Source organism: Oncorhynchus tshawytscha, linkage group LG07 (genome assembly GCF_018296145.1).
Source record: "Oncorhynchus tshawytscha isolate Ot180627B linkage group LG07, Otsh_v2.0, whole genome shotgun sequence".
NCBI classification, from domain to species: Eukaryota; Metazoa; Chordata; class Actinopteri; order Salmoniformes; family Salmonidae; genus Oncorhynchus; species Oncorhynchus tshawytscha.
Window position 1 is genome coordinate 12,324,020 of NC_056435.1, and position 27,828 is coordinate 12,351,847.

At 43.8% G+C, this 27,828-nt stretch overlaps 1 protein-coding gene across 1 annotated transcript; it reads left to right on the forward strand.

The window, feature by feature from the left end:
- Positions 1–435: 435 nt before the first annotated feature.
- pdxkb (pyridoxal (pyridoxine, vitamin B6) kinase b) lies at positions 436–27,759 on the forward strand. Its single transcript, XM_042324121.1, has 11 exons — positions 436–952; positions 5,179–5,233; positions 12,194–12,298; positions 16,406–16,489; positions 19,137–19,171; positions 20,418–20,503; positions 21,692–21,737; positions 23,495–23,606; positions 23,735–23,871; positions 25,687–25,753; positions 26,133–27,759. Exons 1-11 carry the CDS (start codon positions 863–865, stop codon positions 26,249–26,251), a joined length of 936 nt encoding a protein of 311 aa, XP_042180055.1. The 5' UTR covers positions 436–862; the 3' UTR covers positions 26,252–27,759.
- Positions 27,760–27,828: the final 69 nt, after the last annotated feature.

Sequence of the window (27,828 nt, forward strand, 5' to 3'; positions counted from 1 at the left end):
TACATTAAGTGGTTTGTAAGTATGGTAAATTAATACTGCACAAAAAGTGGTTGTTTTCCATCTTATTTGATCAAGAAAAATATTTAATTTGATGTGGGCATGTTTTGGGTCTTTGCATATAACTTTACAGGACTAGTAAAGGCCCAGTGCACTACTTTATCAAATATTTTTATTCATATTCATATGATTCTTTTGAATTCCGATGTTTCAGGGGGTGCTGCAGCACCCTCAGCACAACTTCTTCTCGCGGCTATGGTGTAGGAACGTCCCAAGCATTCCAGATAGCACTGACCATAATGTGTAACATAATGAAGGACCCCCCAACCCGATTCACACACTGCCTCTTGCTCCAAATAAATGCCTAGTATCCTCGCTCTGCTTGCTCCCATTACAGTCCTGTTAGACAGGGTTCTTTGCTCCCATTAATACTTATATAGTTACAAAATCCCTGGCTACAAATGAGTGTAGGGCTCTACCTATAACATTTGTATTGATTTCATTCGAATTAGCCCACTGCTTCCTGGGTGCGCATAACACCTGCCCTTGAAATCCACAGACAACATCGTAAAGGACTACGGGTGGTTTGCATAGAAGCAACACGCTTTTTTCTATTTCACAATATTGCTGTCACGTCCGTTCCATTATTGCGCTTGTGATGTCAGTGGATTTAGGTGCCCGTCACGAATGCCTGAGCGTTTCTGTGTGGGTTCCATGTCCTTCAGTTTAGTGGCTGGATTCTGATTTTACCCTCACTGAAAACACCTTGGATTGTGGACTCGGGATCGCTGCTTTACGTGCAGCCCTGAACACAAAACCTGCGTTTGTTTTGCGCGGATTGTGTAGCGTGTTTTATTATAACTTTATGCACGAAATGGAATGCAGAGTATTGTCAATTCAGAGTCATGTTGTCAGGGGATATGTTGGCAATAAATCGGCATCATTTCCGTTACAGGTAGGAATCTATTATATTCTGATTCAATGTTTTGATGAGCTAATGTAACGGTATTTCATTCTATTTATTGAGTAGAGACAATTGTGCACGCTTGCAGGTAGCAAAAGGTCACATGGCAAATACCCTTTTGGCGCTGACAATCCCTGAACACTCAAATGAAATAGAGATGATAGTATATTTTACATGTAACAATCATCAGACATATTGTTATGGCGAGAATATTCGTTCCATGATCATGCCTGTCAGATTAGGCACAGCACTGAAGAATGGACGTATGTGACATTCGTGAAGAACATTCGGATTTGACTCTTGCAGCAATGCAATCTCATCAATAGGGTCCGCGTGTCATCCGTTTACCCTCGTCTTCCTCATAATCAATAACATCATGACATCCCCTTTTTTCTCATCCTCCTCATCACATTAGACACTGCTGTGATTTGGGTACCATGGTGGTCATTATTTCCATGGACATTTGATTGTCATCCAAATGTACAGGTCTGTCATAGATGATGACCGTAAAGGCATTTCAATTAGCTGGGAATCCTCCGTTTCTGCTGTCCTCAATTAGCTGGGAAATCCTCTGTTTCTGCTGTCCTCAGTTAGCTGGAAATCCTCTGTTTCTGCTGTTCTATCAGTTAAGAAAGACAGCAGAGAGATTCTGCATGGATAACTGACGTATTTAGCATATATTCCTCTGACTGACGTCACTAAGGAGGAGACAGGAGCTTGTAATATAATTGTCTTGATTAAACCCTGAGGCCAAAAGCAATTCACTAACTGTTTATATTCACTGGCGATTTTAACATGTACATCTTGGTGGGGCAAACTCCCCACATTTTTTTGGGATGCATGCCAGCAAAGCCACTACACTACACAACACTAAACAATACATTAATTGCACAATGACGGTGACAAATGGGGCCCACCAACTGGTAGGGCCTACACAAAGCTGTCCCAACAGCAGAGCTTTCTTTTCCACTGCTACACCTGGCTATCAGTGGAGCCTTGTCTGGCAGCAAAACAGTTAATTTAGCCTCATTTACTGCCTTTGTAAAAACATAGCTGATATGGCTGACTTGCTTAAATGAATGTGGATTTTACTGACAATTGAGATGTACAAACTATGGCATAAGGGGGCGACAAGCGGCAAAGAGGCAATCCGTCATTTCGATTAAGACATTAATGAGCGAGCCTCGATGGACATATTCTATATAACTATTTGTTCAGCACTTTTGAAATGCACAGCGACAGAATTCAGAATATGGGCCATTCTTACAGTATTATCCCTGTACACCAAGTCAGAACCGTAGGATAAATAAAGGGGGCATTTAAGCAGACAATGAAAGCTCTTACAATATTCAATGATGACATTTCTCTTAAACAGGCTTAAGGCTACATGTGCATCAGCAAATCAGAACAGTAGGCTAAGTTATGAGGGGAAAGGGAAACAATTATTAGGGTGAGGCACAATGGCTACTAACAGCTTACTACACAACATACACTTATTATTACTTGCTTAGCTACAGTATACATATGTCCCTGGCATATGACATGATTTATTCAGCAGCATACAATACATTTTTGGACTCACGTTGTTGTGCTGCAATCATTTGAACAGGAATGTGTGGTGCAGCGGACCTTCTTGTGGGCAAATTTTGTCATCAAAGTCTTCCATTCTCTGGATTTATGGTGCTTTCAAGAGAACTGGGAACTCAAAAAAAAACAAAAAACAAGGTTGATTCATGACGTCAGTAATCTTCTGGTCGAAAAGAAAGGGGCCAGAGTTCCCAACTTGGAATTCTGAGTTTGATGACTGTTCAAAACCTATTTTCCCAGTTGAAGCTTGTTTTTTACCGAGTTCCCAGTTGTCTTGAACTCACTGAAGTCTGCGATTTTCCTGTCCCGAGTTTCCAGTTGTTTTGAACGTGGCATGCTGGGCTGACAGCATGGCCAATGTATTCAACCTGGCCCATGGTGTTGCATGTGAGTGTTTATCCTTTTAAGCTAGGAAAAGAGACCCTAAAACCCAAACTTGGACCACACACCCTCTCCACTGAATAGCAGGCTAGTGATGGCTTTGCAACACTTGCAGTTAGCCACCGATTCCTTCCAAACCACTCATTGTTGAATTTGCGATTTCCAACTTGTTATATAATGTTTATGTCCAATGGCCGAGGAGCACAAATATGTTTTATCTATAATTTATCTTCATATGACAAGGATTGAAGAGGATTTGCCAGTAGATTGTCCACTTGATTCATGATGATGACCGCTTGTCTAGCTTGCTAGCTAAGATTTTGAAAGGTTGAAATTATCAGTCCAATCAAAACTACGGTAGATGAAGTACCAGTCAAAAGTTTGGACACACCTACTCATTCAAGGTATTTTGACAATGTTCTACATTGTAGATTAATCGTGAAGACATCAAAACTATGAAATAATACAAATGGAATCATGTAGCAATCCAAAAAGTGTTAAACAAATATAAATATATTTTAGATTTTAGATTCTTCAAAGTAGCCACCCTTTGCTTTGATCACAGCTTTACACACTCTTGACATTCTCTCAACCAGCTTCACCTGGAATGCTTTTCCATCAGTCTTGAAGACTGAAGGCTGAGCACTTGTTGGCTGCTCTTCCTTCACTCTGTGGTCTGACTCATCCCATCTCAATTGGGTTGAGGTTGGGTGATTGTGGAGGTCAGGTCATCTGATGCAGCACTCCATCACTCTCCTTCTTGGTCAAATAGCCCTTACACAGCATGGAGGTGTGTTTTGGGTCATTGTCCTGTTGAAAAACAAGTGATAGTGGGACTAAGTGCAAACCCGATGGTATAGCGTATCGCTGCAGAATGCTGTGGTAGCCATGCTGGTTAATTGTGCCTTGACTTCTAAATAAATCACTGACAGTGTCACCAGCAATGCACCCCCACACCATCACACCTCTTTCTCCATGCTTCATGGTAGGAACCACATGTGTGGAGATCATCCGTTCACCTACTCTGCTTCTCACAAAGACATGGCAGTTGGAACCAAAAATCTCAAATTTGGACTCATCAGACCAAAGACAGATTTCCACTGGTATAATGTCCATTGATTGTGTTTCTTGGCACAAGCAAGTCTCTTCTTCTTATTGCTGTCCTTTAGTAGTGGTTTCCTTGTAGCAATTTGACCATGAAGGCCTGATTCACGCAGTCTCCTCTGAACAGTTGATGTTGAGATGTGTGTTACTTGAACTCTGTGAAGTATTTATTTGGGCTGCAATCTGAGGTGCATTTAACTCTAATGAGTTTGGATATTCCTTTCCTGTTGCGGTCCTCATGAGAGCCAGTTTCATCATAGCTCTTGATGATTTTTGCTACTGCACTTGAAGAAACCTCTTGAAATGTTCCGGATTGACTGACCTTCATGTCTTAAAGTAATGATGGACTGTCATTTCTCTTTGCTTATTTGAGCTGTTCTTGCCATAATGGACTTGGTCTTTTACCAAATAGGGCTATCTTCAGTATACCACCCCTACCTTGTCACAACACAAGTAAAATGGCTGGTAATTTGAAACGTGTAGGGCTGTTCTTGCTTTGTGGACTCTTCCCACCATATCCGGTGGACTTAGCTATGTTTAATTTCAAGTTAAATGGGCCCCAATAGCCCAGGAGACCCTCACTGTTAGTCACTGACTCAACAGCTTTATTGGTCCAATACATTTCAGAATTGCATGCATTAAACATTATGAAAAATGTGTTTTTAGATGTGGAATAATACAAATGTATGGGGGGGGGATGGCCCTTTTGGGGGCTGGTTCAATGGCATTTTTAAACGGACCACCACATCTCTAAATCTGGCCTTTTGTATAGCCTAAATCAGGGATATTAAACTCTTACCATACGAGCTACGGCGCCTGCTGGTTTTCTGTTCTAAATCAGTCCCTGATTATATGGGAACAATGGAAAAAAAGCAGTGGAACTGCCTTCGAGGTCCAGAGTTGAGTTTGAGGGGCCTAGGTGATTAACCTACCCACCAGTGGAGGGTGTTGAGTGGAGGACGGCTCATAATAATGGCTGGAATGGAGAAAATGGAATGGCATCCGATACCATTCCACCTATTCCGCTCCAGCCATTACCAAGAGCCGGTCCTCCCCAATTAAGGTGCCACCAACCTCCTGTGCTACCCACATTGTTCGTCTTTTGCCCAATACTTTGATTAATGCTCTGTCTGTCTCTTACACAGGTGCTGGGGTTTGAGGTGGATTCAATCAACTCGGTACAGTTCTCCAATCATACAGGTACATATAATGTAGAGCAGGGTTGTCGTCATTTCTATTGACATTTTAGTCAATTCAGGCACTGAAATTTCAATTCTCTTAATTTAAGAAAATGTGGAATTGGAATTTGGTGAACTTTATGAATTGCCTGGAATTTATAAAAGTAAAAGTATAAAAGTACCATGTGTTGCAGTCTTGTATATTTTTAACCCTTCCTGAAAGGAAATTATTTCACATTTTTGAGAGAAGAACAGCATCTTTGGTACCGTTACTATCATTGCTGAAAGATCTTGACATATTTTGGGTAAGCTAATAATTTTCATATACCCTTAAAAACTTAGGGCTGCAATCCCGTTAACGGGATGATATGACAACAGCCAGTGAAAGTGCAGGGCGCCAAATTCAAAACAACAGTAATCTCATAATTCAAATTCCTCAAACATACATGTATCTTATACCCCTTTAAAGGTAATCTTGTTGTTAATCCCACCACAGTGTCCGATTTCAAAGAGGCTTTACAGCGAAAGCACCACAAACGATTATGTTAGGTAACCACCAACTCACAGAAAAATCCAGCCATTTTCCAGCCAAAGAGAGGAGTCACAAAAAGCACAAATAGAGATACAATTTATCACTAACCTTTGATGATCTTCATCAGATGACACTCATAGGACTTCATGTTACACAATACATGTACGTTTTGTTTGATAAAGTTCATATTTATATAAAAAATCTGAGTTTACATTGGCACGTTACATTCACTATTTCCAAAAACATCCAGTGATTTTGCATAGCCAGATTAATTCAACAGAAATACTCATCATAAATGTAGATGAAAATACAAGTTATACACATGGAATTATAGATATACCTCTCCTTAATGCAACCGCTGTGTCAGATTTCAAAAACACTTTACGGAGAAAGCAAACCATGCAATAATCTGAGACAGCGCTCAGAAAATAAATACAATTATCATGTTGGAGTCAACAGAAATCAGAAATCACATTATAAATATTCCCTTACCTTTGATGATCTTCATCAGAATGCACTCCCAGGAATCCTAGTTCCACAATAAATGCTTGATTTGTTCGATAATGTCCATTATTTATATCCAAGTAGCTACTTTTGTTAGGGCTTAGGTATACAAATCCAAATCCAAAATTGACCAACCTCAGATTTCTCACTTCCTGTTTGGATTTCTTCTCAGGTCTTTGCCTGCCATATGAGTTCTGTTATACTCACAGACATCATTCAAACAGTTTTAGAAACGTCAGAGTGTTTTCTACCCAATACTACTAATAATATGCATATATTAGCAACTGGGACTGAGGAGCAGGTCATTTACTCTGGGCACCTTTCATCCAAGCTACTCAATACTGCCCCTGCAGCCATAAGAAGTTAAAGCTACCTGCCTCCCCCTAACCTACCATTATATTTCCACTATGACTGCAATCAACCTTTATCACATGAAACAAAATCTCTTCCATCTTGAAAGTGGAGCTGTCGATCAGGCTCACATCAGGAAAAGTGTGATGAAAAGATATGGGTTTTGTGTTTTGTGTCACATTCCTCATTGTGTCAAGTTATCAGACAAGTTCTTGGGTGGAACAAAGTGTCACTGGTTGTAATGGTTAAAGTGATGCCACATGTACAATTTGTCCTCTCTTAGGTGGAGAAGATTAATTGTCTGTCAGGGCCAGTTCAGGACACAGTCTCAGGATTGTATTTTTCTCTACATGGGATCTGACTGGGGGATAGCCTACACGCTGACAGTGCAGGTGGTCTGAGAGAAAACGGAAACGATGGCATAACAAGAGGCCACTATACTACAGTATAGGCTACTGCACTTGTTGACTCTCTCTCTTACACACACACACACCTGCCCTGCTTAATAGGCCTTTGAGTTACTTAATAGTAACACGTTTGTGGCCATCTTCAGTGCCACTGGTGTGTCTTGGGTTATTCATTGAGAAGTGTTCCCAACAGGGTTCAAACCTGGGTCTTCTGTGCCTTACTAAACTGTGTTAGCCCACTAAGCCTACATAAATAATCAGGTCTCAGACAAGGTTACTCATGATGCAAGCTTACATGAACCACCTTTACACTTTCCTCCCCTTTGACCTCCTCCTGCGCCTCACATAAACCCATCCAGGTTACAGCACCTATGTGATCAACTGTGGTTTGAACCTGGGTCTCTTGTATGCCACAAGACTGTGTTAGCCCGCTCTAGTCATTCATTGATTACAGCTCAGGGTTCAACACCATAGTGCCCTCAAAGCTCATTACTAAGCTAAAGACCCTGGGACTAAACACCTCCCTCTGCAACTGGATCCTGGACTTCCTGACGGGCCTCCCCCAGGTGGTAAGGGTAGGTAAAAACACATCCGCCACGCTGATCCTCAACACGGGGTCCCCTCAAGGGTGCCGTGCTCAGTCCCATCCTGTACTCCCTGTTCACTCATGACTGCACGGCCAGGCACGACTTCAACACCGTCATTTAAGTTTGCAGATGACACAACAGTGGTAGGCTTGATCACTGACAACGATGAGACAGCCTATAGGGAGGAGGTCAGAGACCTGGCTGTGTGGTGCCAGGAAAACAACCTCTCCCTCAATGTGATCAAGACAAAGGAGATGATTGTGGACTACAGCAAAAGGAGGACCGAGCACACCCCCATTCTCATCGACGGGGCTGTAGTGGAACAGGTTGAGAGTTTCAAGTTCCTTGGTGTCCACATCACCAACAAACTATCATGGTCCAAACATGTGTCCCGCACATTGATTCTGTACTGGTACCCCCTGTATATAGCCTCGCTTGTTATTTTACTGCTGCTACTGAATTATTTGATACTTTTATTTTACATTTTTTACTTAACACTTTAAAAAAAAAAATATTTTTAAAACATTGTTGGTTAAGGGCTTGTAAAGGAAGCATTTCACTGTAAGGTCTACTACACCTGTTGTATTCGGGCACGTGTGACAAATATTTGATTTAGTCTCAGGGATGGTTACTCAACATGCGAGCAAGGTTCTCTGAACCACCCTTGTTACAGGAGCCCCATTTGGAAGGGACACCCTGACACTGAGTCCCATAGCTATGGGGCAGAGATTAGCAGTCAATCTCACAGTAATCTCTCTCAGATATCCAAGGATTCTATGTCCCAAACCATGGACCACTATTCCCTATATACAGTTGTGTGCTACTTTTGACCAGGGCTTATATAGAGCTCTGGTCAAAAGTAGTGTACTATGTAGGGAATAGGGCGTCATTTTGGATGCAGCCTTCAGGCAACGCCAATCACAGCCCAATCACTCCGCTGCCTGTTCACGCCTCACTGCCGCACGAGTCACCTGCCGGCGGCCCCATGAGCCCGTCACATCCACCACAGAGGAAATCTTCAGAGTGACTCCAGCTCTATTGTGATGTCAATAGTGACAGCAGAATGCACTGGATGCCGCTGGGGCAATAATGTAACATTTGTGCCAAATGTTTTGGGGTTGTGGACACTGTTATAGCCTAATACAGTAGTTGTACAGGGTCACCTAAGGGAGGATGGGAGGGGGCTGTTGGTCTTCGAGCTGAAGGTGAATGACATGGTAGACACCAGTGTGTTTGTGTGTGCGCACGTCCGCGTGTGTCTGTGAAAGAAACGTGAATGAGTGCTAATTGAGATCGCACCACTGTCAGGCTCCTCTCGGTTTCCGTCTCTCACTTCATCTGTCTCTCCGTCTGGGAAAACCACGGATGCCTGCCTGAGCCCGATGAGCAGCGTGGGCAAGACGACGGAGAGGAAGTGAGTGATTGTGAGGGAGATTAAAAGAGAGCAGAGGGATAAGTACACTGTGTGTCTCTGACGTAGGTTTGAGGAATGACCCTATCGATTGCGCCGCGTCTGTCAACATATGAATTAGCCAGCCTCGTGTGCCCGCTGGTGTTCTTGCTAAGTGTTCATTCATGGGCAGATGTCCTGGAGAGCGGCACCGTGTCAAAGAGCCAGCTTGGCTGTGCTGACCTCATCCACTTGAATGTGCCAGGCCGCTCTTTTGAAATAGGTTTTTAACCTCAAAGATGCCTTGCCTGGTTAAATAACGGTAAACATTTATCTAGAAGGTTCTGTACTGTTCAACGAGGGGAGGCACTGTCCTTGCTATTGTCACCCTTATTAGAGCTCTCCTCTCTGGGCTTGGGGCCCAAGCTAATCCCTGGCCCCTCAGTCCTCACCATGCTATATGCTAGTCCCGTAGCACTCTCTGTCCACTTGTCACACAACTCCCTGTGTCCTCTCAGCCTCCCCACGCTCCAACAGCTTCTGGGTAATTGGGTAAACGTCCCCCATTTTGCTTTGATACAGCGTTCACACCTAACCCGAATGCATACAGTCCAGCAGTACAAATCGACCGTGTTTAAATCGGCTTTAAGTCCGGAAGTTTACGTGATTCCTCTGAGTCAGGGGAAGACTTAGACAACCAGGTGATGGGGTTTCCTAACTAATCAGTGACCTTAATTCATCAATCAAGTACAAGAGAATAGCGAAAACCCGCAGACACTCGGGCCCTCTGTGGAATGGGTTTGACACGTGCTCTGAGTTATTTAAGCTTCCGTTTGTTATTAAGTTCAGGTTTAAGTTATTTTCAAGGCACCAACAACAAAAAAGAGTTGGTGCCTCGAGGGCAGTTCAGACGGCTAATTAAGGATATATATATATATATATTCTTTTTTTTTTACTGAAGAATGCGTTTGTTTTCAATGATTGCTTTTGCTTTTTGTGTATTGGTTTATATCAATGTGCATAGATGTGTGTTTGATACAAGGCTCATCTGCAGAAGATACCTTGGTCTCAGCATGACTCTCTGTCAAAATAAAGATACAAATAAATACAGATTTATTGGGACATTGTGATGCCCAAAACGTGCATAGCGATTATAAGACACCATGCACATCGCTCATGAATGATCAATCTTTGAATGCCTTAACATTTGTTGCCAACTAAATCAGACTCATTCCTCCGGTTGTTTTGTTGTTCGCTGCCATTCTTTATGTCCCTGCACTGGGTTAATGGAAACTTTTCTTTTTGAAAAGGCTTGGCTCTAACTTATCCTTTGTAAGTAGTTCCAGTTTGGCTAAGGATGAGAGAATGCCACATCTTGACTACTTCTTAAGGGTTTTTACTGTCGTTTCTTTCCAGACAGGAACATGCAATATCCATTGGACCATTACTGTATCTACTAACTCAGTGGTAGTTTTCTCATGAGCACACAATCACACACAGTTCATTGAGTTTCTGAAGATGTGTGGATTAGAGGTCGACCGACTATGATTTTTCAACGCCGATACCGATACCGATTATTGGAGGCCCAAAAAAAGCCGATACCGATTTAATTGGACAATATAAATTTGTTTTTTAAATTTGTAATAATGACAATTACAACAATACTGAATGAGCACTTATTTTAACTTAATATAATACATCAATAAAATCTATTTAGCCTCAAATAAATAATGAAACGTGTTCAATTTGGTTTAAATAATGCAAAAACAAAGTGTTGGAGAAGAAAGTAAAAGTGCAATATGTGCTATGTAAGAAAGCTAACGTTTAAGTTCCTTGCTCAGAACATGAGAACATATGAAAGCTGGAGTCTTCAATATTCCCAGGTAAGAAGTTTTAGGTTGTAGTTATTATAGGAATTATAGGACTATTTCCCTCTATACCATTTGTATTTAATTTACCTTTGACTATTGGATGTTCTTATAGGCACTTTAGTATTACCAGTGTAACAGTATAGCTTCCGTCCCTCTCCTCGCTCCTACCTGCTTCTGTCGTACGGGTCACTCCGCTCATCACACATCAAACATTACTGCAATGAGGAAGATTTAGACTTTAATTATGTCAGTGAGTTAGGCTAGCTACTGCAGTTTCATCTCTGGTTGTGTACCAAATGGCACCCTATTCCGTATAGTGGCAATAGGGCTCTGGTCAAAAGTAGTGCACTATATTGGGAATGAGTACCATTTGGGATGTAATATTTGTCTTTTCCCATGCCCAATAGTATTTTTTCAAGGTTTTAAAGAACAATGTTTTTGCTGTGTGTAAGTGTCTCTCTGTGTTAGCTTTAGGGGGGCAAAGAGAAGCAGGGCCTGATGGGTAGATTCAGCTCAAAACACAGTGGCAGTTATCTTCCCAGTGGGGAAGGATACGCAGCGTCTAGCTCTTCTTCACTCTGCACGTGCTGAAGAAAACGTGTGTATGTGTGTTTGTGTATGTGTGTGTGTCTTGGATTGTGACGAGCTGAAAATGCTCTCCCCAGCAGCGAATCATGCAATTGCGACAGCAGAAAATTATGACGACAGAGCCAGCCTTTATCACAAAGATTTCTCTCCTTCCTTGGCTCCCTCCCCTCTATCACACACACACACACAGAGAAGAGCAGCGGCAACTCTTTATTGCTCTCAGTCCCTCTTCTTCTGGCCTGTTACTAGGCAACCAGCACCACACCATGTGATCTGCTGGGTGACTCCCCTGAAGTGTGACATCACAATTCCTGCGGCAGCGACAATGGTCTCTGACAAAATGCTGGTTGCCCCCACAGCCCCACACATTTTTTTTGGCATTTGAGGGAGCTGACGCAACAAACATGCCCCCTGTCCCATCCCCCTCCCTGAGAAGCTGTCTCACTGTGGGTGGGGGCTTCTCTAGACCCCCTCTGTGTAGAAAAGACATCAGCACTGTTAACTGTTGTTTTCATCATTTAAACCATAGAAATTAATGAAGATACTAGCCTATGTTGTGAACTGTCAGTTGTTCTGATTGCGTCCCGATTCTCCACACTTTCCTCAAAGTTGCACTGGTTCAATCCCCGTCATAGATTTAAAAGCATTGGTGGAGGGAGTTTTCACCATTGTTAAATCCATTACAGGGGAAGTGTTGTCACTCTGTTGTGAAGTTGTCTCCCTGACCTCTAACCCCTGACCTCTGTCCCAAGGCTACTCTCACTGGAAAGGCCAGGTGCTGACCGCGGACGAGCTGCACGTCCTCTACGAGGGGATCAAGCTCAACAACGTCCACCACTACGACTATGTTCTCACAGGTGAGACTCACACACAGAAAGAAGTGAAGGCTATCGCTAGCAGTGCTAGCAGACTGGGGATGGTTGTTAGTTTATATCAAGTATTTATTTATGTTGTTTAGACTGTCTTGGGACACATTTGCTGCTAAAAGCTGAATTGCAGTATACAGACAAAAAAGAAACAAGAAAAAAAAAGGAGATAACAGTTAGCTAGCTGAAGAAATGTTTCATAGAGAGCGGCTAGCTAAGTCAATAGCTTCAGAGAGTGCCTGCTTCTGGTCAAGGCCTAAATTCTCTTCAGACAGATGTTGTTCTCGTCAGTCCTCGGCTCCCTCTGCAGCTTTCCAGGGAGAACACAGGAAGCAGTTGATGGACATGAGCCTCATGAGGTCACCCAGACAGAGATGGTGTCAGGCTGCAGGGTTTACAGAACCTAATGTCAGTCAGACTGTCAGATGTTCGCTCCCAGCCACTGTTCTGTGGTAGCCGTCGTGCTCTGCTAGCCCTGGCCCAGAGAGAGAGAGAGACGGAACAGAAACGCTCGCACTCCCTGATGGATTACGTCTCCTCTTCTATCACCTTGAGAGGGAGAGGAGAAAAGAAAGAGAGAGAGAGAGAGAGAGAGGGAGCAGACAATAAGGGAGAGAAGAGAAGAGGAGAGGAGAGAGTGAAGGTCATGGTTTTATTCTCTCCGAGTCCTTGTGAATCTGTCGAGGTGTGAAATGTTGCCAAACAGGAACGTGTTGGAACAGCTACATTCTAGTAAGCAGACTATTGGTTGTTCAGCTCTTTTATTACGACAGACTGCTAGACATTTGGAAGTAATCGTTACGGACACACTAGAGTAGATATCATGGATACAGTAGTTGAGACTTAAGTGCGGCTAAAAATCACATCAGTTAGGTTACATACTGTATAACACCAACAATGAAAAGGTTCACCTTTAGTAGACTCTTAGGTTTGTCAGTTGAAACTTTGTCTGTAAGAAACATAGCTTACAAATGGGACTTACAGATGTCTCTGCGGTCAGATACATGGCACAAATGACTCTGTGTTTATCATCCAATAGGTGGATAACCTGAATAAGTGGAGTTTGAGTTAGAATCTAGCTGTGCCAATTTGCTCCCTTTTCCCAACTCTTCCCATGGCCCTAAATCTTCGTCATTTACAGATCGGTCAAAAGTTAGAAATATGGTGGAAGCTCAACTAATACACTGCTCGTATTGTGCATGGAGATGTGTGAAACTCACTCCTTAGCCTGAAGTGTCCCCACTTGCGCTGCCTAATAGCTAGCTTCAGGAGGGAGGTATGTTTGCAAGGCAGAGGTCCTGGGTTCGGGCCTTCGGTATGAGCCAAAATTAGGAGGAAGCGGTAGTCGCTAAGCAAGCAGTGTGTCGTTATTTATACTCATACCTATCCAGACCCTTCAGATTGGCGAAAACTCAGGTTAGGGGCTAGAAAGGGAATAGGTGTTGAGACAGTTAGCCCCTGTGTGTTTAAATCAGCCATGAGGACATGGGCTTTCCCTCACTGAGAGCCTTGTGGCCGAGCACAAAAGTGAGGCACACACGCAAACAAGCCTTACATCAGCATTCCCATTGAATCATCTTCCTCTCTTCTGGCCCTTATCTCCCACGTACTGTATGTACAGCCAGCACTGCAGCGTCAGCAGGTCCTGCTCACGCACACACACACACACATACACACACACACACACACACACACACACACACACACACACACACACACACACACACACACACACACAAGCGTGATCCACTGCTTTTAACCAGGGCAAGGAGACCGGAAACATGACCGAATACAAACAGTGTAGCTATTCCCTCCGCAAAGCAATTAAACAAGCTAAGCGTCAGTATAGAGACAAAGTAGAGTTGCAATTCAACGGCTCAGACACAAGAGGTATGTGGCAGGGTCTACAGTCAATCACGGATTACAAAAAAAAACCCAACCCCGTCGGGGACCAGGATGTCTTGCTCCCAGACAGACTAAACAACTTTTTTGCTCGCTTTGCGGAAAATACAGTGCCACTGACACGGCCCGCTACCAAAACCTGCGGACTCTCCTTCACAGGAGCCGACGTGAGTAAAACATTTAAACGTGTTAACCCTCTCAAGGCTGCAGGCCCAGACAGCATCCCCAGCTGCGTTCTCAGAGCATGCGCAGACCAGCTGGCTGGTGTGTTTATGGACATATTTAATCAATCCTTATCCCAGTCTGCTGTCCCCACATGCTTCAAGAGGGCCACCATTGTTCCTGTTCCCAAGAAAGCTAAGGTAACTGAGCTAAATGACTACTGCTCCGTAGCACTCACTTCCATCATCATGAAGTGCTTTGAGAGACTAGTCAAGGACCATATCACCTCCAGCCTACCTGACACCCTAGACCCACTCCAATTTGCTTACCGCCCCAATAGGTCCACAGACGACGCAATCGCAACCACACTGCACACTGCCCTAACCCATCTGGACAAGAGGTATACCTATGTGAGAATGCTGTTCGTCGACTACAGCTCAGCATTTAACACCATAGTACCCTCCAAACTCGTCATCAAGCTCGAGACCCTGGATCTCGACCCCGCCCTGTGCAACTGGGTACTGGACTTCCTGACGGGCCGCCCCCAGGTGGTGAGGATAGGGAACAACATCTCCACCCCGCTGATCTTCAACACTGGGGGCCCACAAGGGTGCGTTCTGACCCCTCTCCTGTACTCCCTGTTCACCCACTACTGCGTGGCCATGCACGCCTCCAACTCAATCATCAAGTTTGCGGACGACACTACAGTGGTAGGCTTGATTACCAACAACGACGAGACGGCCTACAGGGAGGAGATGAGGGCCCTCGGAGTGTGGTGTCAGCAAAATAACCTCACACTCAACGTCAATAAAACAAAGGAGATGATCTTGGACTTCAGAAAACAGCAGAGGGAGCACCCCCTATCCACATCGATGGAACAGTAGTGGAGAGGGTAGTACGTTTTAAGTTCCTCGGCGTACACATCACGGACAAACTGAATTGGTCCACCCACACAGACAGCGTCGTGAAGAAGGCGCAGCAGCGCCTCTTCAACCTCAGGAGGCTGAAGAAATTTGGCTTGTCACCAAAAGCACTCAAACTTTTACAGATACACAAATCGAGAGCATCCTGTCGGGCTGTATCACTGCCTGGTACGGCAACTGCTCCTCCCACAACTGTAAGGCTCTCCAGAGGGTAGTGAGGTCTGCACAACTCATCACCGGGGGCAAACTACCTGCCCTCCAGGACACCTACACCACCCGATGTCACAGGAAGGCCATAAAGATCATCAAGGACAACAACCACCCAAGCCACTGCCTGTTCACCCTGCTATCATCCAGAAGGCGAGGTCAGTACAGGTGCATCAAAGCAGGGACCGAGAGACTGAAAAACAGCTTCTATCCCAATGCCATCAGACTGTTAAACAACCACTACTAACATTGAGTGGCTGCTGCCAACATACCGACTCAACTCCAGCCACTTTAATAATGGAAATTGATGTAAAAAAATGTATCACTAGCCACTTTAAACAATTCCACTTAATATAATGTTTACATACCCTACATTACTCATCTCATATGTATATACTGTATTCTATACCATCTGCTGCATCTTGCCATCTTTATGTAATACATGTATCACTAGCCACTTTAAACAATGCCACTTTTATATGTTTACATACCCTACATTACTCATCTCATATGTATATACTGTACTCGATACCACCTACTGCATCTTGCCTATGCCGTTCTGTACAATCACTCATTCATATATCTTTATGTGCATATTCTTTATCCCTTTACACTTACAAGGTTGTAGTTGTGGAATTGTTAGGTTAGATTACGCGTTGGTTATTACTGCATTGTCGGAACTAGAAGCACAAGCATTTCGCTACACTTGCATTAACATCTGCTATCCATGTGTATGTGACAAATAAAATTTGATTTGACACACACACACACTGTCACACCATGATCCCCGATCCTCTCATTAGAGCCCTGGGTGAGGGGTTGGTTTTGTCTGCAGTGAACTGTATAAAACTTTATTGAGACGTTGAGGAGTTTGCTTTGACCCAGAATCCTCTTCGCCCCTCAGGGTACACTCGAGACACTTCCTTTCTGGAGATGGTTGTGGACATCGTACAAGAGCTGAAGAGGGCCAATCCTAACCTTGTGTATGGTGTGTATCCCTCGCTATGTCAACCCTATGTGTGTGTGTGTCTCACACATCTTGTTCAAATCAACAGGGTGGGGTTCGACCACTGCTGATCACAAGTTCAAGATGCCAGTATGGGTTATTGTTAGGGGCAAGAGTTTTTCCTGACCACCTGACCTGACCAGGGAGAACTGGTCTGGAAAACTCCTGGCCCTAGCTAATGTATCATCGTCTTCAGGTTTGAGTTGGTAGAAGCGTAAGGACACGTAGCAAAGAAAAGAAAAGCCTCACACTCATGGCTCCGAAGCAATACATTTAATATAACCTGTTATTCGACAGCTAAGCTGCCTTCATCCGGGTTTCAGGTTAATGACAAGCTTGATGTGGAATAAAGCTTACCATATGCTTCCCAGTCTAAACAGTTTTTTGCATATACTATGACAATATTTTGTTTGTTTTGGTCTTCAGCAGGTTCTTTTTGGGCTGTTTGTGCGCACAACATTCTTTCCCGAGGCAAGCCAAAGTTCGGTAGCTGAAGTCTAGCCCCCTTTGTCTGTGATTGGTTACGACTAGTTTTCATGCAAATCTGTTCACATGAGAAATACTGCACCAAACATCTTAGTCAGATGTAACATTGTGTGACTAAGACTTCCTCTGCAAAAACTGCCAAATGAGTGACTTACCTTGATTCACAGTGCATTTGGAATGTATTCAGACCCTTTGACGTTTTCCACATTTTGTTACGTTACAGCATTTTTCTAAAATGGATGAAATCGTTTTTCCCCTCATCAATCTACACACAATAATCCATAATCGCAAAACAAAAACCATTTTTTGGGGGGAAATGTTTGCAAATGTATAAAAAATCTAAACTGAATTATGACATTTACATAAGTATTCAGGACCTTTACTCAGTACTTTGTTGAAGCACCTTTTGCAGCGATTGCAGCCTCGAGTTTTCTTGGGTATGATGCTATAAGCCTGGCACTTGGGGAGTGTCTCCCATTCTTCTCTGCAGATCCTCATCAAGGATCTCTCTGTACTTTGCACCATTCCTTTGATCCTGACTAGTCTCCCATTCCCTGCCGCTGAAAAACATCCCCACAGCATGATGCTGCCACCACCATGCTTCACCGTAGGGATGGTACCAGGTTTCCTCCAAACGTAATGCTTGACCTTCAGGCCAAAAATAGTTTAATCTTGGTTTCATCAGACCAGAGAATCTTGTTTCTCATGGTCTGAGAGTCATTACATGCCTATTGGTAAACTCCAAGCGGGCTGTCATGTGCCTTTTACTGAGGAGTGGCTTCAGTCTGGCCACTACCATGAAGGCCTGATTGGTGGAGTGCTGCAGAGATGGTTGTCCTTCTGGAAGGTTCTCCCATCTCCAAAGAGGAACCATTGGGTTATTGCTCACCTCCCTGACCAAGGCCCTTCTCCGATGATTGCTCAGTTTGGCCAGGCGGCCAGCTCTAGGAAGAGTCTTGGTGGTTCCAAACTTCTTCCATTTAAGAATGATGGAGACCACTGTGTTCTTGTGGAACTTCAATGCTGCATACATTTTTTTTCCCCAGATTTGTGCCTCGACACAATTCTGTCTCGAAGCTCTCCGGACAATTCCTTCGACCTCATGGCTTGGTTTTTTCTCTGACATGCACTGTCAACTGTGGGACCTTATATAGACAGGTGTGTGCCTTTCCAAATCATGTCCAATCAATTGAATTTATCACAGTTGAACTCCAATCAAGTTGTAGAAACATCTCAAAGATGAAACAGGATGCACCTGAGCACAATTTCGAGTCTCATAGCAAAGGGTCTGAATACTGTAAATAAGGTATTTTTGAAATAAAGCATTTTTTTTGTTGATAATTTATCATTATGGAGTATTGTGTGTAGATTGATCAGGAAAATGTTTATTTAATCCATTTTCGAATAAGGTTGTAATGTACTTTCTGAATGCACCGTATTTTGTATTAATTTAGCCTATTTTGAGGAAGGGTTACTGGGTATGTTGTTGCTATGGTTGCTCAATAGGGACAAACAACAGTGATATTACTGATTTTCCCCCCTTTTTTCAAGTAAAGGTCTTTAGGGAGTATGCGAGCTCAGACGTTTGTTTCTCCTAACTGAGTTCTCCAAGAAGCAAACTGAACATTAAGTATGCGGACGCTTTAAGCCCTTGCTGCGTTTAGAAAAAGCGCTGACAGGACTGTTGTGTCTGTTTCAGCGAGTCCAAAGGAAATCATTCTTCATTAAGCTGCTAATTAAGATTAAAGTTGACATCATTTAATAACGCCCATGCATTTCCATGGAAATGAGTTGAACAACATGTAGGAGCGGGATGAATGAAACTGCTGTAGCTCGTGTTTACAGTCTGTTCCCGAGGGCAGTGTCGTATGCATTAGTGCACAACATAGCAACACGTTTTGCAACGGAAAATGAAAACAAGAATTTCTTTGTCCATGTCGTCCATCCCCATTTCGTCCCGTTATCCTCCGTTTTGGCATCTAGTGAATACGACCCAGGTGTTTTGACGTAATTAGCTGACGATGAACATAATCGGAAGACATCTTGGGTCAGCTTCACTTCGATGCAAAACATCTGTAATGTCTGTGTGAAACCTGAGAGATCTGTGTTAAGAGGTTGAGCGTGTTCTTGTTTGCCTTTTCAGTGTGTGACCCGGTGCTGGGGGACCATGGCTCCATGGTGAGTACTTTGTGTTTTTTGTGTTACGCTGCCTGTATTTCGTATGTTTTATTGAACAGAGCAGAAAAGACTATGAAAATATAATAGTGGGTAAGATTGGAAGAGTTCATCATAGACAGTGGGTCGGATTTGAACCCACACTGACATTGGTAGGTATGTATCCTACACAATCCAGGCCACCAGAGAGTACTGTGCCTTTAATGGGTGATCAGATGGTACTAGTAAGTGATGTCACTACTCCTGCTCAATCTCATTCAATGGGGCAACGCTGACCTTCAGCTTTACCTGAACCAATGAGTCAAACCTAAGACCCCGCAGCCACACTGAGAACACATAAACGGAAATCCTATATGCATTCATCGATTGCCTGTTTTTGTCTGTCAGGCAAGAGTTCAATTCAAGTCAACTATTTTCGGATGTAAAAAGGCATATTGAGCACTTTTTGATGGATAACGATCTCCGTCGTCCGTTGGAAAACCACTGGCAAATTTTTCAGACACAAAATCCGCAATGTGACTGCGGATTTAGAACCCCACTTTCACTTTCTGTTATCCCTTGCCCTTTCTCTGTCTGTCTCTCCCTGTGTCACTTCCTGTCCCCGTCTCTCTCCCTCTATCTCGCTCCCCCACCTCTTACTGGAATCTCTTCTTTACCTTTATGGGCTGAGCATCAGGGATCCGTCGACATGATGTCATTGTTGCATCATGGTGTGGGTGTGTGTGTGTGTGACGTGCGTATGCGTGTGTTGTGGATTGGGGAAGGATAGACCGCTGCCCTCGCTGTCTGTACAGAGAGAATTATGCGGAATAATTTGCTCGATTGTGACTCACTGTGCGTGCGTACGTGTTACAGTGTGCGTGTGTACACTAGTATTTGTGTGTGTGTGTTTGATAGGTAGAGAGAGCAGAAGGGCATACATGCATAATGTTTGTTGATGCATATAGTGACATTGAGAAAATGGTGTGTATACTTGTTGTGCTCATCATTCTGATATACTCAAAACATCCATCCTTTCCTTGTTATGCATCTCAGTATTCTAAAGTTGCTTCCTTTCCTCGTCCCCTTTTTTTCGTCTGCTCTGACCTGTGCTAGGCAGAAATTTCAGCTCGGTGTAGATAAATAAGGGCTGATGAGGAGAGGCAGTCACTCCAGGTGATTGAGATGCACCCTGTGTGTGTGTGTGTGTGTGTGTGTGTGTGTGTGTGTGTGCTCACCGGTACTGATGTGTGTTTCTTTCTGTCTCCAGTACGTTCCAGAGAACCTGCACCCAGTCTACAAGAACAAGGTGGTGCCAGTGGCCGACATCATCACACCCAATCAGTTTGAAGCAGAGTGAGTAGTAGTGAACCTATACAGCTGCTGTGTGTGTGTGTGTGTGTGTGTGTGTGTGTGTGTGTGTGAGAGAGAGAGATGGAGAGTTAAATCACCACAGGGACTGTATCGTATCTGTTACTATCACTAAGCCTCATCCACATCCTAATCAGCTACATTGATGTAATTTTACTCAATATCCTATCAACTGATATGCAGATACTCCAAAGGCCTATGTATGGCGTGTAGCATGTCAGTAAGATGGCTGCTAAGCTGAGTGATACCCAGTCACTCCTCTCTGTGTTTGTCTGCTTGTCTTTTTGTCTGCATTCCTCCATCATTTTTCCTGTGTTGGTTTGTGTGGGCTCTGTGTTGTTTTGTGTGTGCTGTGTTGGTTTGTGTGTGCTTTGTTGGTTTGTGTGTGCTGTGTTGGTTTGTGTGTGCTGTGTTGGTTTGTGTGTGCTGTGTTGGTTTGTGGTGGGCTCTGTGTTGGTTTGTGTGTGCTGTGTTGGTTTGTGTGTGCTGTGTTGGTTTGTGTGTGCGGTGTTGGTTTGTGTGGACTCTGTGTTGGTTTGTGTGTGCTGTGCTGGTTTGTGTTGGTTTGTGTGTGCTGTGTTGGTTTGTGTGGGCTGTGTTGGTTTGTGTGTGCGCCACTGCTTCTCCCCTCGCTCCTTTCAACCCTACTTCTAAACCACCTCCTCTGCTCATCACTGCAATCCCAGGTCTACCGGTGCACAGGGTCCCTCTGGTGGATACCCAGGGAATGACAGATTAATAATAATATACTGTACATTGTGTCTTGAGGTGTTTCCACAGCCTAATGATAGTCTCAGTCGTTTAGCTTGGAGATTATGGCATAAATGTTGCTCACTGTCTCTCAATATGGCCACTAGAACACTATAGTAGAACACTAAACAGTCTCTTCTTTAGACTGTTTGTCGGTTGCTGTTTACAATGAATCTGGTGTTAGTGTCAAGCAGAGGAGGCTGGTGGGGGGAAGCTATAGGAGGACGGGCTCATTGTAATGGCTGGAATTGATTCAATGGAACGGATGTGTTTGATACCGTTCCATTCATTCCATTCCAGCCATTACAATGAGTCCATCCTCCTATAGCTCCTCCTCCCACCAGCCTCCTCTGGTTTCAAGGTTAAATTAGCATGGGCATGTTTGTGTGTGACCTTATTAATGTGCCCGTATTTGTCCTCCAGGCTCCTGACAGGGAAGAACATTAGCACAGAGAAAGATGCAGTGGAGGTGAGTCTTACCATAGAACATGCATATATATTATGTTGCAAAGTTGTCCTCAAGTCATGTCGAACTTTGTCCATAATCCATGGGCCATGTTTGAATACCAATAAAATGGATTCTTCCTTCCTTGAGGTATTCACTGATATGTATGTAAGCAGATGGCATCGCCCCCCATTGTTTAGAAAAAATATATATATATTAAGGAGAGTGGAACTTTTACCATATGTTTTATGCTTTATTACACTGAACTAAAATAAACACAACATGTAAAGTGTTGGTCCCATTTTTCATGAGCTGAAATAAAATATCCCAGAAATGTTCCATACGCACAAATATGTTTACATCCCTGTTAGTGAGCATTTCTCCTTTGCCAAGATAATCCATCCAACTGACAGGTGTGGCATATCAAGAAGCTGATAAAATAGCATGATCATTACACAGGTACACCTTGTGCTGGGGACAATAAAAGGCCACTCTAAAATGTGAAGTTTTGTCACACAACACAATGACACAAATGTCTCAAATTTGAGGGAGTGTGCTATTAGCATGCTGACTGCAGGAATGTCGACCAGAGATGTTGCTAGATAATTGAATGTTAATTTCTCTACTATAAGCCCCCTCCAACATCGTTTTAGAGAATTTGGCAGTTCGTCCAACGGGCCTCACAACCGCAGACCACGTGTAATCACGGCAGTCCAGGACCTCCACATCCGGCTTCTTCACCTGCGGGATCGTCTGAGACCAGCCCCCTGGACAGCTGATCAAACTGTGTTTGCACAACCGAATAGAAACTGTCAGAAACCGTCTCAGGGAAGCTCATCTGTGTGCTCGTCATCCTCACCAGCGTCTTGACCTGACTGCAGTTTGGCGTTGTAACCGACTTCAGTGGGCAAATGCTCACCTTCGATGGTCACTGGCAAGTTGGAGAAGTGTGCTCTTCATGGATGAATCCCGGTTTCACATCTGTACCGGGCAGATGGCAGACAGTGTATATGGCGTTGTGTGGGTGAGCGGTTTGCTGATGTCAACATTGTGAACAGAGTGCCCCATGGTGGGGTTATGGTATGGGCAGGCATAAGCTACGGACACAGAACACAATTGCATTTTATCGATGGCAATTTCAATGCACAGAGATACAATGATGAGATCCTTAGGTCCATTGTCGTGCCATTCCTCCGTCACCATCACCTCAAGTTTCAGCATGATAATGCACGGCGCCATGTCGCAAGTATCTGTACACAATTCCTGGAAGCTGAACATTTTGGAGTTCTTCCATGGCCTGCATACTCATACCAGACATGTCACCCATTGAGCATGTTTGGTATGCTCTGGATCGATATGTACGACAGAGTGTTTCAGTTCCGGCCAATATCTAGCATCTTCACACAGCCATTGATGATTAGTGGGACAACATTCCACAGGCTACAATAAACAGCCCTGATCACCTCTATGCAAAGTAGATGTGTCGCGCTGCATAAGGGACATGGTGGTCATCAGATACTGACCGGTTTTCTGATCCACGCCCCTACCTTTTATTTTAAGGTATCTGTGACCAAATCTGTGTTCCCAGGAAGAGTGGAGACGGGGATTGAAGCCCTGTCTCTGCTGGGGAGGCATGAATATGTGCTGGGTGTTACCAACTCAACCATGGCTCTGCACAGAAGGGTGCATTTTTTAAGTATGTGATTTTGAATAGGGAGGTGGCTCCATTAAATGTAGCAGGAAGTTGACCTTTTTCCCCTGGCTGCTGCCTCCTTCCCCAGGTGATGGACCTGCTCCATAAGATGGGTCCTGACACGGTGGTCATCACCAGCTCTGACCTGCCCTCGCGTCTGGGTGACCGCTTCCTTGTGTCCCTGGGCAGCCAGAGGACGTGTAAGTGTGTGTGTGTGGTCAAGGGTGGGCAAACTAACAATGACAATGAGTAATTGATATAACTGTCATATGTCCCATCTGTGAATCATTGGTCATTGGTGTAACATTTCCTCTTCTTGCATCTCCAGTGATGCCTGATGGTACCAAGTCCACCCAGAGGGTTCGTATGGAAATCCCCAAGGTGGACGCTGTGTTTGTGGGGACAGGGGACCTGTTTGCTGCGATGCTGCTGGCCTGGACTCACCACTACCCCAACGACCTCAAGGTCTGCAGTGTGTACTAAAGCCAGTTATAAAACCTAGAGGGCTCATTTGGCACAAAAGACTGTGATTGTAAGGTGTAGGGTGAAGTTGCCCCTAGACTTTGGGTCACCAACCAAAATGCAAGCCGAGATCTACCACTCAGATTATTTTAAAAACATGACTTAAAAAACGTACACCTATGCAATATTAACCAATTAAAAACAGTTCTGTAGTAATGAGGTTTGTGCAGTAGGCTATAGGCCCAATACATTATCACTGCATATTGGCTACACTTCAATTGCCCTGCCAATGTTGTTCTTCTAAGGCCATTTTTAAATGATCTACATTTTTAAATGTAGGTATATGATCACACTGGTAAGAGATCATTTGTTGTATTCCTTGTGAGGCACAGCTGAGTGAGCATAATAATTTGGTCTTTTTTTGTTTGTTTACTAGACTGATGGCCTGCATCTGATGGTCAATCTGAGGGGAGGGAGGGAGCAGCGTTGAGGCTGCCTCTTTCCCGACTCACCGTCCCTCCTCTCTCCCTCCCTCCGCTCGGAAAAGGGGACACTGTCTTCCAGCTGATGGTGAAACTCAAGTCGCACTGCATTATTTCTGCCTCATGCACCAATTCATGTTACTCCTATGACCACAGAAAATGAAATATTCCTTGATATTAAAAAGACCGCTAAGCCGCTAATAATAACAACGCAAGCTTATCGAAACACTTTGCGATACTCATTTATTGCAGCTGCAGTGCTGGTTGTAGTGTGAGTGGAAGTAGGGAGAACACACATTTAATGACTTAAAACTGTTGAACAAAGTGTTGACAGTGCTGAATAACAACTTAAACAGGAACTTACTTACTTATAAAAACATCAGCACTTTGCTGTATTCGTTGAGTCTCTCTCTAGTCGTGGTTTTAAACGTTTTGAAATCTCACATTAGCAACTTTGCTGTGCGTTCGAGGCTTATTTTTACAGTCTATGGCGCAAGGAAACTGTAGACACGGAGATTTGAGCTATGTGATTGGCTAGCGGTAGACATATGGGTGCACTTGATTTGCTCTCTGGGCCTGCCGGGTAGGCGGAGTTCTACCTTCAGACACGTGAAATTGTTCAAAATGGTAACCCTTTGCCTTACCGGCGCTAGGGCTGCTGAATCAAGTGCACCTACCGCCAACAGCATAAAACAATTTTTTTTAAAGAGGAACGCAAGGCTTTATCTTTGGGTTTTTTACAGAAATGTTTGGTGATCGACTAGGAATGGCTTGGAGATGGACCAATCGCGATCGACCGGTTGGTGACCACTACCCTACATGCTGATCTTGAGTCAGTTTTGCATTTCCCCCACTAATGGTTAAGATTGGGGAAGGGGAAGATCATCCTAGATCTAGGGGAAACTTCACCCCGGAGTGTGATAGTAATGGCCTTCCATGGCGCTGCCCATGCTGTCATAGAAGCAATCAATAGAATAGATTGGAGGTGCACCCTCTAGGTTTTATAGCTCTCTCTTGTATAGCTGAAGCTCACCACTGATACTGTCAGCATCATACTTAGAATAATAGTGATCTCAATCAGTCAGCTACGTTCCCAACATTCAAACTTCCCCCATTCTCAAGGTAAGGTCAAACTTGATAGGTGTGGTATGCTGGAGCTCTTACCAATATTTTTTTTTAAATGGTCTGGACCACTGAAGGGGTGCTCAGTCCTAGGATTTTAAAACCGCAATTGTAAAAGAATGACCGGGATGGCAGCTTAATTTCCTTTGAAAATTTCAACATTGCTTTGACATACAAGTCTCTCTCTGTCTCTCTCTCTCTCTCTCTCTGTTAGACTGCATGTGAGAAGACTTTCTCAGTCATGCATCACGTTATCAAGAGGACCATCTCTTATGCTCACGGTAAGACAAAAGCAAGCATCATTTTACTCACTGTAAGAAGTGTGTGTGTGTACAGTGGGGCAAAAAAGTATTTAGTCAGCCACTTATTTTCCACCATAATTTGCAAATAAATTCATTAAAAATCCTACAATGTGATTTTCTGTATTTTTTTTCTTATTTTGTCTGTCATAGTTGAAGTGTACCTATGATGAAAATTACAGGCCTCTCATCTTTTTAAGTGGGAGAACTTGCACAATTGGTGGCTGACTAAATACTTTTTTGCCCCACTGTATATGTGCTTCGTGTTTAAGATGCTTGAGCGTTCATTTGCTCCTTCTGTCTTTTTGTTTTTTTCTCTTTTGCTGGGTGATTTCCCCCCTCATCTCCTCCTCTCTGTCAGATTTAGCAGGGCCTGGCCGAAAACCCAGCCCGCCTCAACTGGAGCTGAGGATGGTTCAGAGTAAAGCAGACATTGAGGACCCCGCCATCGTGATGGAGGCTACTGTCCTAAACCTATAGAGCCCCCACCCTCAATCCCCCCGCGCCACAACCGCACAATGTATAGGTGTTGTACATTTTGATCTGTAATGTGACATTGCCTTAGAAATCTCTTACAGAGCACAACATTTCCATATGAGGAGACTTAGCAGGGTATGGATGGACAGATGGGGGGGGTGAGCAGAGGAGGGGAAGACCTGAGTGGGCCGGAGTGGGGGCTACTGCACTCAGACACCTCTTTTCGACAACCTGGTCTCTCTCGGTCTCTCTTTATCTCTCCCACTCCCTCTTTGAGCTTGCCTAACCTCTTGGTTTGTCCTGCACACACAGCTTCACAGCCCAGGCCAGCCCAGGCCTAGACTATTCCAAGGCTAGGCATCACAGGGCTTAGGCCTATTGGAGTTGCAGCACTAGCTAACTACGGTGGCAATGTGGTGGCTCAGGCTAGCTAAAGCCTAGGCCGAGGTTATATCTGGCCTGCAAAAATCAACCAATCAACAATCTGTCAATCAATCAAGCCTTGTGAAATATATGCACAGCTGAGGGCAGAATACTGATCAGGGATAGGATAGACTCTGAGGCACTTATTTGAGTGGAGGAGTGGTGGTTTATAAACATTTTACCTCATATGTCACAACAGGACAATGGTTTTGGGTATGTTGATTCTTAAATCAATTGTCCATGTTCGGTGCTTAGATCATGATCAGCGTATGATCATTGTAAGCACGTCACTAACTTTGTGGTTGTACGTTTTTGTGTGTTGTTTGTTATTTACAATGTGTGAAATGCTGGAGATCTATCATTTCAACATTTGTTGATGTATGATCCGTGTGTGTTCAAATTTCAATGTTATTGGAATTACCATGCGTATGTCTTTTATTTTGTTCTTAATTGGTTGCAAGGACTAGCAAGGATAATCTACACTGTTCATTTTATACATACAAATTAAGCAAAACATTCATATACTTGTTTATGTGTTTGTATATTTACATATCTTGGGCAGATATAATATTGATATGGTTTCTCTGTCTGTACCAAACTTGTGAAATCAAATTATGTTAGAGAGTGCCAAACTGGCTGTTTCCTGAAACAGACATGAAATTGCAATAAAGTTAATATGATTCCTGTTATTTAGCCAACTTGCTGTAAGTTTTCTGTCTTCCCCTGCTTTGTGGGGAATTCTCCATATCTTATGCTCTGTTCTGAAGAATGAACAATGTGGAGAAAGCTGATTTGATCTTTCTGGTGATGCTATGTTACAACCATTTCTCCTCAGGCGGGGGGAGTGTCCGTGTGCAGGACCAATCAGGGGTTAGTTCTGCTCTGACTGACATGTACTTACTCCTCAGCTTTTCATGAAACCAGTGAACTGTTTAATCTATGTTCCAATTGTGCGTTACTGTACATTTGTGTGTTTGCGTGTGTGTGTGTGTGTGTGTGTGTGTGTGTGTGTGTGTGTGTGTGTGTGTGTGTGTGTGTGAGAGAGAGTATGTACATGTATGTAAGTGTATATTTCCTCTGTAATGGGGTTTGGGGGTTTTAGGGGAGGGGTTGGGGTGGGGGAAACTAGTTTTAAAAAATAAATAAAAAAAGAAGAG